The 12,438-nt window shown below is 30.8% G+C and overlaps 2 protein-coding genes across 2 annotated transcripts; one reads left to right on the forward strand and one right to left on the reverse strand.

The window, feature by feature from the left end:
- The first annotated feature begins 4,790 nt into the window (after positions 1-4,790).
- LOTGIDRAFT_192190 (hypothetical protein) lies at positions 4,791-7,923 on the forward strand. Its single transcript, XM_009060926.1, has 6 exons — positions 4,791-4,921; positions 5,575-5,668; positions 6,028-6,124; positions 6,387-6,502; positions 7,059-7,138; positions 7,556-7,923. The coding sequence occupies exons 1-6, from the start codon at positions 4,850-4,852 to the stop codon at positions 7,793-7,795; spliced, it is 699 nt and encodes a 232-aa protein (XP_009059174.1). The 5' UTR covers positions 4,791-4,849; the 3' UTR covers positions 7,796-7,923.
- On the reverse strand, positions 7,916-11,192 carry LOTGIDRAFT_218137 (hypothetical protein). Its single transcript, XM_009060927.1, has 8 exons — positions 10,923-11,192; positions 10,648-10,725; positions 10,345-10,416; positions 9,956-10,032; positions 9,614-9,740; positions 9,294-9,342; positions 8,751-8,909; positions 7,916-8,542 (listed from the first exon to the last, which is right to left on the reverse strand). Exons 1-8 carry the CDS (start codon positions 11,079-11,081, stop codon positions 8,397-8,399), a joined length of 867 nt encoding a protein of 288 aa, XP_009059175.1. The 5' UTR covers positions 11,082-11,192; the 3' UTR covers positions 7,916-8,396.
- Between the last annotated feature and the right edge of the window lie 1,246 nt (positions 11,193-12,438).

Below are 12,438 nucleotides of genomic sequence, written 5' to 3' on the forward strand. Positions count from 1 at the left end.
ATGATATATCACATCAATTTTGATGTTTGATGTTTTTTGAGTGGTGAATTTTGATTTGATTTATTTTATCCTCTAACAAACCAAAAACAATGCCAAATTTTACCCTTTTGCCAGAACCTTATCAATTCTGCAATTTTGTATAATATTGAAATATGATAAGCTTGCCTATATTGAAGTTGTCCATTTTGTACCAAACATTTGAAACATTTTTAGTTTAAAGATAATTGACTTCAACTTACGTGGATCATGTAAATTAGAATTCGACATTCTCTTCTTCATTTTTTCTTCATCACTTAAAGGTCTTTTATGATTTCTTTTAGGGTGGAAAAAACTCTCTTCAGGATATCCATGATAACGAAAATCTTTACGATACATTGGACGTGCCAGGATCAATTTTTCTGTTTCGATATCTCGAGGTCTAGCTGTAATATAAATAGGAGCTCTAACATAAATCAATTCACTAATTTCTATTGTACAGGTATATCAGTCAGGGTTTGTGTAGGGCTATCTTTATTCAAACTTAAAGGGCAAGATCCCTAGCCTACTTGTGTCATATGATTTGGACATAAATTTATCTTTAATAAATAATTTTTATATCAAAAATCAAAGCTTAGTCTTACTTATAGTTAAAAAGTGCCTATAAAATTCAAATCATCACAGCTACTGGCATCAACTTTTCAGTTTCAGTAGTCATGTGCACCAAAGTAGTCCAAATTAACATTTTATTAATACATCAGTCAATATAACCTTTGGTGAATCTAAGCTTGATTTTTCAAATTCTAGACAAAGTTCTAATCAACTATTAGCCCACTGAGGTTATAAAAAGAAAATGGCAACAGCCCTTTAATATCAAGCAGCTAAAAGACTGTCATAGACACTATATTGGTTACCAAGCCCAAGTATAATTCTTTAAGTCAATGAAGTGACTAGAAGGTAAATACAAACAGAAGGGTCAATTAAACTGTCAGCACAAGAAAGGTATAATAATTCTAATAACTAATAAATCTAATAAGTCAATAGTAACAAGTGTTTTAATAGAAATATGGCAGGGGTGGAGGTTATATTTTACTGTTTACTACTATGCTGTGGTAAATATGCTTGAATACATGTATTTTCAAAAGAAACAATATTTTTAAAGGCAAAAAAATACATATACACAACAGTTTTGACTTTAAAAATTTAAAATAAAAATAAATAAAAACTCTACAAGAAGAAGCAGCATTAAACAACATTTAAAACAACAAAGCAAAAAACATTAAGAAAGAAATCCATGGATTGTGTTATTAAACATTAGTTGCTAATGAGTAACTATAAAACCATATGGCTTGATTGGCAGTATTGTGATATAACTGATGTAATATTCTGATCAAGTTTTTCTGTACTGACAGGAACACAGACAAGAAAGTGAAATTGTGAAAATGTAAGCTATAAGTGTCCTTATTGCACTTACAAAACCTAGGAATTTGTTTTGAATCCTTTTAAGAAAATAAACCAAAATATGTTTATCAGAAATCAAATTGGTGTTCTGGTGTTAAAAGACATACTAAGTAGTAGTATCGAGATATGATATACCCAGATATGTGTATCCCATCGCGACGCCGTGTATCGATACTTGATGATACCTTTTATTCCATAAATAAGTCGGAATTTTTATAAGTTGTTTTATGATATAACAATTTTTTTCACTGAAATTGTTAGAAACTTTTTATAAGACAATGGACCCTGACCACTTCTATCAACTATATATTCTATCAACTAATATATAGAAACTTTGAAGATAAAATGTTAATTTTTATCCCATTACCCCATGTCGTATATATGTCCTATTGTGACCCTTATATCGCGAGATATGTATCATATCGTGGCATTATTGACGATACCAAGCACTACTATGTAGTAAGAAGAAATCTAAAATTTAAATTTTAACATTGTTCTAGATTGGTCAAGGTGTTACGAAAGTATTGTCTGAGCAAAGTAATTTAATATTTTTGAAGCGTTGATAAAAATATAAACATGAGCACACATTATATCTTAAAATTTCAAAATTTAGGGCAATTTTAAGACAAAATTTGTGACTATTTTGATATAAATTTTTAGGAGAGAAATATGTTTCTTTTAAAAGTAAACTGAAAAAAAAACCACAAAGACATTCTAAGAATATTAGTACTTTTTTGAGACAATACCTTGACTACCATTGCCACATTTCTTGTATCACAGAGTTTTATAATTGCAGTTTGGTTTTTACTCTAGTGAATACAGTCAATCAGAACCCTCAACTGTAAATAATAAGTCATAATTTTTATAGTCTTTCTGCAAAGGACTCTGATTGGCTATATTCACTGACATACAATCGAATGGTAACACTGCATTCTGTGACATTGGCTATTGCAGTGGAGGTATAAGATGAAGCTAGTAATGCTTTGACCATTGTGAAGATGTGCATAATTGCAATTTAACTATTGCTTATCAGACTAATTGTGCGATAGTAGCCTTTTAATGAATTATCTTTGTTCAGCTGTATATACAAATTATGGTTCTTCTAATTTGGGAAGATTTTTCATAAGTTCAGTTTACATTTTGAAAGAAAACTTAAAAATTCAGTTTATATTTGACTACATTAATACAGATAGATATATACACCAATAACATACCAATTATACCAGCCAATGTTTGTCTTGGAGATTTATGTATATACCATAATTGTCTTGTAATTGGATCATCGTAAGACTAAAATTAATCAAAATTGTTATTCTATTAGACCTACTATAAAATATCATTAGTAAGAATGGTATTTATTTCCATTATATATAATATAAATGTTTCTGAGCTTATAAAAGTATTTTCAAACTCAGTCAATTAGACTCTTACTGTCCTTATCTAATGATTACAAAAAATATCACAGCGATAAAAGATAAGTGTACATCCTTATATTGTCATTTTGAGAAGATTAAAAGGTTAACAGCAATTATTTTGCAACAGAAAAAGCTATAAACTGCAAACTTGATTTCAAACTTTCATTGATTAGTAAAAATGATATTTTGATGTTATAAGTAAGGGTAAAGATGTTAATTGTTTTTGTTAAAGAATGGTTAAGAAGTTTTCTAAACTCTTTATATATCTAGAGGGGACACTGATAGCATCGATTTGCACCATTTAAATTTTCAGTCAGATGTCCATGCTTCCTGCAATTCCACTAAAACTAAGCGTTTGATGACAACGCTATCACAAAATTGTCAATATAAGGCCATTTGCTATAGTGACATCTTACACCACTTAGTTTTAATGGAATTGCAGGAACCACAACCGTCTGATTGAAATACACATACACATAAAAAGTTTTTAAAACGTCTTTGCAATCCCTTTAACAACCTACATAATACTATAATAGTGCACTTTTCTGTATTTTTCTGAATCTACCTTGGCCTATTTATTTGCTAAGATGTAGATCTACTACAGTTGAAATATGTCACTTATAGTTATAATCAATCTTGATGTAGAAGATTATTTTGGAGTTTAAAGTCAAACTAATTAGCTTATTGTCGCATATTGTTAGTCAATAAGAAATAATGAGCTTAATACTACATGTATACACGGCTGTGTAAAAATAACTATCAATTTTGTAATCGATACCCAACCCTACATGTATATATATATATAAGCTAAGAAAAAAAGGCCTGAATAGATTTATCTTTATTTCTAATAGACTGTCTGTTTTCCATAACATAATACTAATAATACATGTCTATGGTTTCTATAATCAAGAATTTGGTCTTTCATTCCAAAACCTAGACCGTCATATCAGCTGGTGTAGAGACAGAAAAAATCGGCGCTTTTAAATGGGACATTTTGCATCAGGTGCAGGGTTTTTTTCTGAAAAAACCAAATATAATTGGAAAGATGGATATCTTTGTAATTCTGTCATACCATCATTTTCCTCCCTACACCAGTTATGTTATGTCTTCAGTTCATTGGGCGAAACTGATCTAGCCATCGGCGACTTAAAACTGCGTGCACAACAAAAGTGTGTGGAAAATCCCCATTTAACAAGGTCTTTTTTATCTGAGTCTACTACAGCTGACATGTTACTGTCAAAAAATATCCATCAGACTCAGAGGCTGGAATAGAGGCAGATGTTTTAGACTATCTTAAATCTAATGTAAAACTCCATTATTTTGTTTATAATAATATTGAATAACAGTATACAACTCAGAAAACACAACAGTTTCACACAAGTGGAAGTTGAAGTTATGTTGTATGACATAGAGAGTAGCCTACTCATCACTGACACAGTGACAGTAGCAGGCAGTGGCTAAAAGACTACTTATTGATCTTATCTTCTATTATCTGATTATTATACGTACGGTCATGACTAAGCTTCAGTGGACCAGTATCTGTATTATATAACTTCAAGCTTGACATAATCTGTACAATTATTTAACAATCAATATCACGTTTCATCGACCGATTGTCTTCACTTGGTTGCAGAAACTTTATTGTTGACATAAATGTCATGACATCGGCATTCGAAATACATCTATTTTTAAAAAAAATTATGACAAACTAAATTCTTTCCAGTGTTTGATGATGAAAGATAAGTATTTTACACAGAATTTCATTAGTCTGTTATATACACTAGTTAATTTCGTTCTTTAAGGAATGCTAGGCTCTGATAGTGATATCCTGTCAGATAATACATAAAATACTCGGTATACCGAATGAATATCGGATACGAAAGCGTGGCTCTTGTAAAAACGTGGCTTTACATCAAAATTGTAAACAATAAAAAGAAAGAAATTTTCAATGCAGAACCAATAATATATCTATATTTTACTAATTTATTTGTACCGAAATGACTGAAACGATAACAGAAACGTTTACTGAATTACATGAATTTCTTGCGGCGGAACAACAACTGAGAGAAGTAAGCGCCGTGGTTGAAAGAAATAAAATAAACGAATAAGACCAAATCGTATCGTAATTCCAACCCAACTCTAACCTAACATAACGAATTTACTTTCAAAAGTTAAATCATTCAACCTCATATTTGCTTGGACCTAAAGACAATCTTGGACACATGCATCTGAAAATTGTATATTATGAATATTTATGAAATGAATTCAATTCTTAGCTCACTTTGGTCAGATATTAAAGGGACAGGTGCACCATTTTTGGGTCTTGATTATAGTCTGGAATATATGTAAATAATCTTTCGAAGTACTAGAAATGTTAAAAACTTGCATAATTCCCTAATTCCCGTTTCTCAGACTAAAGTATGTTTGGTCAAATAGAATGGCACATCTGTTCCTTTAAATATTTGATGTTTTAAAAGTATATAGAACTGAATGATCTCAACTCTTTTTTCAATTTGGGCATATGTCTAGAAAATACAGATCAAGATCAAATTAAATTTACGACATGTGTGACTTCTTCCAAGTAAAATACTGACAACTGTTAATTCAACTTTAATAGTAGGCAATTTAATGTTTGGCTGAAATTGAGATTTTGGCTTAATTATGTGGTAAAATGACCACACTTATATCTTTATTAACCATTTCTAACAAATTTATATTTCAGGATATTCGTTTTGTTGTTAAGGATATGGAACAAACCACTAGAGAAATTCAAAAAGTACTTCAAGCTATTCACCAACCTCAAGGTTTAAAAAAAGGTATTTGTATTTAGCTACAAGAGAAATAACCCTTCAGCAGTATAGAGTAGATTCTAGCATTTTAAAATGGAAAGGAATTATGGTTATTGTTTTACTTGTAATAAAGTATTTCAAATAGAAACTCTTTTGGAAATATCCACAATATTCTGGGGAACTGAAGTACATTGCATTTCCTTGTAACAATTTGCTTCAGATTTTAATGTGTACCACTAAAGTTGACAAAAAGGATCACCAATTTACAGCATGCTCAGACCACTTTACTTTCCAGTTAAAGTTATGTCCCATCAGTCATAAGATTTCAATCCAGCATGAAAAGTAGTTGAAAGAAACATGTAAATTTATGATATAATTTTTTTCAGTGCCTGAACTTTGTGAAAGTGCCCGTAAATTGTTTGAGGCTGTAAAAGACCAGACAAAAAATCTTTCTGATAAAATACCTGTCAATCAGTATTACAAGTATGTATCTCAAAATATTGATTAATATCTTTTACTGTTCCAAAACATGCTCAATATATTAGCTTTTATCCCTTCACATGTTGATGGTCCCGATACTTCTCACATTTGGGATCCTTTGATCCCTGGCCCATTTTCAGAGTTTCTCTTTCAATTAAGGTCTAATCCCTCAGCACATTTGTGAAAAATTCAAATCTCTGCACTTTTGCTAAATAAGAATGTATATGATACTCATGTATAATGTATTGTTTGATTTTCTTTGTAGGTATCATGATCATTGGAAGTTTGTTTTCCAGAAATTAATGTTTTTAGCAGCACTAATTGTGTTTCTAGAATCAGAAAATTTAATAGACAGATCTGTAGCAGCTGAGTTAATTGGAGGTAAGTTTTTATATCAGGTGTCCCAAAGAATAACTCCCAAAATTCGGTAGTATCTCAGCTGTTGGTTAACTGATCTCTTTCAACATTGACCACAAGTTGAAATAGGTAAGTTGCCTTGATATTACATTTTTTGACGGGCAGTACTTGTACAATTTTTATTTGATGACTTTCATATTTTCAGGGTTGGGCAACGACATCTTGAAGTATATCTGTGAGAATTTTGAAAGAGATCAGTTCACCAACAGCTGAGAATCTTCCTATCGAACTTTGGGACATTTTTTTTGCGACATCGTTATATGTAGAGACATCCTTCTTTTGAATGCCTAAAAATAGGGATAATAAGTTGAATTACTGTTCAAAAAGGGGGTATAACTGAAAATAATTTTGAAACAAAAATTAAACGTTATTGATTCAACTTTTGTTATCTGTAAGATTTTAGTTGTCTTGCATGTCCCAAAAATTTTATTGTCTTCCAAAATAAATTATGTTGTTTATATGTGTAAATGTCTTCAAGAAATTGTTATTTTAAATATTGTTATTGTTTGTTTAATGTTAGCTAAAGTAAATAAGGAAGATGGTTTTCATGTTGATTTAGAAGATTTTTTAATGGGTTTATTACAATTGGCAAGTGAATTGGTAAGAATAGTTTTGAAATGTCCATGTACTGCGCTTTTAAGTCCCGCTCTGAATTGTGTCAGTAAATGACAAGAAAATTATGAAATCAATGCAGTAAAATTGGTCAATTGAAATAGGCACTTTATGAAGTAAGCGATGATAACAAAAAATGCCAGTCCAACTCTGGTCTTTCCAGACAGAGTCAAAGATATAGTTTCACCACCTAGGCCACATTTCTGCTTGAGAGATAGACATATGGATCAAAAGTATGTTCCAATGTTACATACTTCAAGATATAGGAGAATTTCACAGAAGTCAGTATTTTATTGGTGGCCTTCAGCTGACAACACCACATGAAGCACATAAATGGGGCACAGTGGCTACTTTCTTCAGGATAAGTACACCTGATCATCTCATACATTATATTTTATATTTCAGTCACGTTTATCAGTAAATGCAGTTATTGCTGGTGATTACAATAAACCATTGTTAATATCAGCATTCCTCAGTAATCTAGAATCTGGATTCAGACTTTTAAATCTTAAAAATGATGCTTTAAGAAAACGGTTTGATGCTTTGAAATATGATTTGAAGAAAGTTGAAGAAGTGGTATATGATTTATCTATAAGAGGATTAAAACCTAAAGACACCAGTGTGTTGACAGAGTTGACAAATTGAGATAATCCTTTCTGACCAACTGTGTTTATGAATAACACATCTGGGCCCAATTACAACATTTGCATTGAACACACAAATAGTGTTTCATCTATCATTTGTTATATTTATCAATAAAAATTATTTTTGACAAAATATTTCTTTATTTTGCGAATAGTAACAGAATACAATGTTAAACACTTTTGGTGTTATATATTTGGTCCTTCTGCTGAGACATGTGGAAAACAGAGGTGAGGATTAAAGTTAACACTGGAGACAAAAGCCAAACATATCCAAAATCAAGCTGAAAATTTGATTCATATAATTTAATCTGAGAGATAGCTTTTAAATTTGAATGAGAAATGGCATTACTCGGATTAAGTTTGAAATTCAGTGAAAATATGGATAGCAAATATTACAAGAGTAAATTGAATAGAATAAGAATAAAGAATACTTTAACAATCACATACTTAAAACAACAATCAACATTTATACATAACAATAGAAAAGGTAGTTAAAAGTTTTGGCTGGTAATCTGGTAGTTGTTTGAATTCAACAATAACTTGTCTTTAGGCTACCGGTATTGAAGTTATCACAATTTGAATTTGTTTAAAATATCTCTTGTTTATTTCAATTTCTTCTTTTCTTTAGCTAATTTAGCCTTGTAATCTTTATATTGTGAATCTGTTCCAAAAATCACATCCCACCATAAAAACGTAGAAGAGTAGTTTCCAGTGAAGTTTTTGTGATGAAAATCATGAAATCTTGAACCTATAAGAAAATCATATAGTATCATTTATAGAAAACAGATGAGTCATTCACAGAATAAGCATCACCTTAACCATGTGATTAATTCTGCTTTGCATTGTTAGTCTTTTTGTTTAAGCTCTGTATTATGCACACAAATAACCCATTTTGTATTATGTTCCAGAAAAACCATTATTAACAAAAGGTCTTTAAATGGGTGTCCATTACTTACCAGCATAGAAAGGTATAAGATGGAATATGTTTAAATAGGGTACATCATAACCACTGTGTACATCAATAGTTTCAAATAGTCGAATAGTCACCCAGGCCCATAACAATACCACATGGTTAGCAAACATCAAAATACCAAGGAAAAATCCAAAACCAAGAACTACAAATAATTGAGAATAAATAGTTTTCATAGGTTGAATATGATTGACACAGATATTCAGAATGCTGCAGGAAAATGTCCATTTGACTAAAAATTAACACAGGTTATAATTTCAATGGTCAAATCTTGTGAAGAAGGCATCTTGTGAACAATGTTAGTTTATCATGTGTGATAATTTGAATGAACAATTCAATTATATTGGACTAGATATGCAAACTAATCCAAAGTTGGTTGCATTACTAAATATCATCAACATTTTCCGTTTGCAAATGTCATATTATGAAAAGACTAATGCAACCACTATATGATTTATATGGAAATTATATATTTGCTACCATGAGCAATAAGGTTAACAAATAATTTAAGATCAAAAGAAATGCTTACTGAGAGTTTCTAAAGGATGAGCATATTCTGCTGTTAAACCAAATGGTGCCTACAAATAATGTAAAATAATATTACTGTATCTTGAAATTAAAATCTCTTATCACAAATCATAGAAATACCATAACCTATACCAAGCTTATCACTATCTTCTAGTTTTCTAGCATGTAAAAGATAATCCACAAACACCACAATATGAAGATGAATTCTTTAATAGATTCTTAGTCTCTTATTTCTCAAATCTTTACCAACATTTCTGCCACAGGATTTTTAGAGTTTTACGATTGAATTTTTAGAACAACTATAATGAGATTTTACATTACCTGGAAATGATGATGTATTTTATGTATGTGTTTATAAATACGTCTATCATGTAAAGCAAAGTGCAAGAAATAGTGCCATGTATCTTCAATTACTGCACAACCAAACACACGTAAAGCTAAATTATACCTGAAATATACCATTTAATAACATCATACAATATCAATATTTATTCACTAATATCAAAAACAAGATGTCTAATACTAGTTGCAACTATTTATATCTATAAGTGCTTTAAGTTACAGGTAAGCTGCCATTTTAACATCTAACTATAGCTGTTGTATCAGCTTTTTATCTACATTATTGCATACAGCCTTAGTAACAACATATTTTATTGTACTCACCATGTAGGCATTTCATCCCACCCGTAAGGTATTCCGAACATTTCTGTGAATAAATATGTGCCAGCAATAAGAGGTAACTGAAATATATCGAATAAGTAGTTTTACTTATAATAATATAAAGAGTACAGGCCCTCATTCAGAAATTGGAACCTGTACTATAACTAGCATTATTTTGGAAGTGAGTGATACTGCATCAAACTTTGTAAATCCATGCCCAAGAACTGTCTATATGTATATGACGACTATTGTTCTGCATTGTGTGCTCTTTTAAGATCTACATTAATGCATGCATTTATTCATTAACATCTATCTGGTCTAACCAGGTAATAACATGTACCCAGTAGTTAACATATATGTATTATGAAGTATTCAACAAAATAGTAGCCTACCTGAATAAAGAAATGGTTAAATAAAATCAGCTTCAAACATTTCCACTGTTTTTCGGCAGTTTCTGGTTTATCCTATAAAAAACAACGAAATACTTAACAAATAATCATACATCAAAACAGTGCCAATGATTGGTTTTGATTAAGAAACTAAAGATAGCATTAAGTTCATGTATTTACTTACTCATTTCATCCAATTTGCAAGAGTTGACCTGATCAGATAATATGAATTATAAATTACAGGATAGAAACCTATGAAAAAGGGTATATTTTCTGATAAATGTTAAAAATAGGTTGTCAACATACCGACTGTATTTTAAATCTCCTCATGAAAGGTAGAAACTGAAAGATAAAAGCTGGTAGACAGGCAGCGAAATATACAAACTGAAAAGAGAAAAAAAAGGATAAAGTAGAAATTAATGTCTAATTTATCAGAAATATATTTTAAAATAAATCAGATTTTACAATCATGCGCAGCTGTTGTGGGTTTTTGATGCAGACTAAGGTTAAATTCAAAAGTCAAGTTTGATTTTAAAAACTTTAGAATTAAATACCGGTACATAATATTTGCAAGTACTTACTTCATGGACAATCAAAGATCCCCATGTTGCAATTTGAAATTTAGTATATTTTTGGTTCATTAAAATCCAACTTTGTTTGAATGGTTCATAAAGTGGATTTTCTGGTAAATATTCCAAGTAAGCTGTGGATAACACAGCATCTGTTGTTAAATTCTCCATTTTGAAGCTTTAACACAAAAAGTTTCTCTCCCCGAAGTACGGAAAGAGGTGTTTAGCAGCTTTTAACTTTCAGAGTGAATTAGAAATTACACAAGACAAAACAAACTTTAGTCACTCCACAGCAGCCATTGTTGTTGAAAGGGTATTCCTATCTCGTGCGATAGCTTAAACTCCTTATTTCATTGGCTAGTCACAATGGCCTGACAGCTGATTGAATCGTTATAAAACGACCCACGGTCTTCTTGTCAATGCCTTATCTCACGTACACACGGCATGATTTATTTAGATAATTACTCAAGTCAATGTGCTATATTGATGTTTGTAAACAACGTATTATAATATCAATCTCAGGTGCAGAAAGTCCACTTCATGCTGGGGAATCCCTTGATGTACCGTTATGATTCTAAATATAGACTTCTCTCAGATGTTCAACACAGGGCCATGTCGCTGGGTTAGAGCAAAAACCTCGTAAGTGACAAAATTCAATATTTGGGGTGTAGTCAATTTTTAAGGTTGAAATAATATTTCTTATCACCCTATTATTACAAAAGAGTGTTTTTTTAGTAAAACACCAAAATTTATAACTATGGAATTCATTGTATCTGCATTTTTCTTTAAATGCTTAGAGCATAAACATCGTATCTGATTTGTTTGGAGCAAAATCATAGTAACTGACATGTTGAGAGCAAAAACATTGTAAGTGATATCATTAATCTATAGAATAGTGACATGACAAAGTCATAACACTATGATGTCATATAGAATATGACATCATATGCATGTTGTCATGGTAATTTATATGATGTCATACATGGCATGACAGACAAAATGGCATCAAGAAGACCTAAACGATGTGCAAACTTGTCTGTTAAAGAAGTTGTTAAAGCAGTCTTAGGTTAGTATTTTCAATTTTGTAGTGCATGGTGCTCTGCCTAATAATTTTAGTTTTCTTTGACTTTACCATGACCATCCGATAGCCAGTGATATAAATTACATTAAGTTGAGGCCTTGATTTATGTCATTGTTGCATTGCAATTATAAATGACCACCATGTTAAATTTGGCATTTAGAAATTTTTTTTTTATTTTCTGGCATACCATAATACACAACTAATTTGGACTAATTTGCGTTATCACTGATTTACTTAGTTTGACCATCTTTATAATAGGCGATTGAAACAGATTTGATTTTTGTATTACGTAGATTCTGAAGATGAATTTGATGATAGTGATCAAGATCCTGATTTCACTCCAAATTCAGAAGTTAATTCAGATACAGATGAACCTCAAACACCTTGTCTGGAAAGAGAGTCGAGGAGTAGAAAAAGAAAGCGAGATCCCTCCACATGGAAGAGGAA

The sequence above is a fragment of the Lottia gigantea genome, assembly GCF_000327385.1.
Source record: "Lottia gigantea unplaced genomic scaffold LOTGIsca_45, whole genome shotgun sequence".
Lineage (NCBI taxonomy): Eukaryota > Metazoa > Mollusca > Gastropoda > Lottiidae > Lottia > Lottia gigantea.

Excerpts from the sequence above, each read along its gene's own strand:
- LOTGIDRAFT_218137 (XM_009060927.1), bottom strand. The coding sequence starts at position 11,081 with ATGGAGAATTTAACAACAGATGCTGTGTTATCCACAGCTTACTTGGAA. Across the intron at positions 10,726-10,922 it reads GATCTTTGATTGTCCATGAA|TTTGTATATTTCGCTGCCTG; the intron begins GTAAGTACTTGC and ends TTCTCTTTTCAG. Across the intron at positions 8,910-9,293 it reads TCATCCTTTAGAAACTCTCA|TTCTTGGTTTTGGATTTTTC; the intron begins GTAAGCATTTCT and ends AATTATTTGTAG.
- LOTGIDRAFT_192190 (XM_009060926.1), top strand. The coding sequence starts at position 4,850 with ATGACTGAAACGATAACAGAAACGTTTACTGAATTACATGAATTTCTT. Across the intron at positions 4,922-5,574 it reads CGGAACAACAACTGAGAGAA|GATATTCGTTTTGTTGTTAA; the intron begins GTAAGCGCCGTG and ends TTTATATTTCAG. Across the intron at positions 5,669-6,027 it reads ACCTCAAGGTTTAAAAAAAG|TGCCTGAACTTTGTGAAAGT; the intron begins GTATTTGTATTT and ends AATTTTTTTCAG.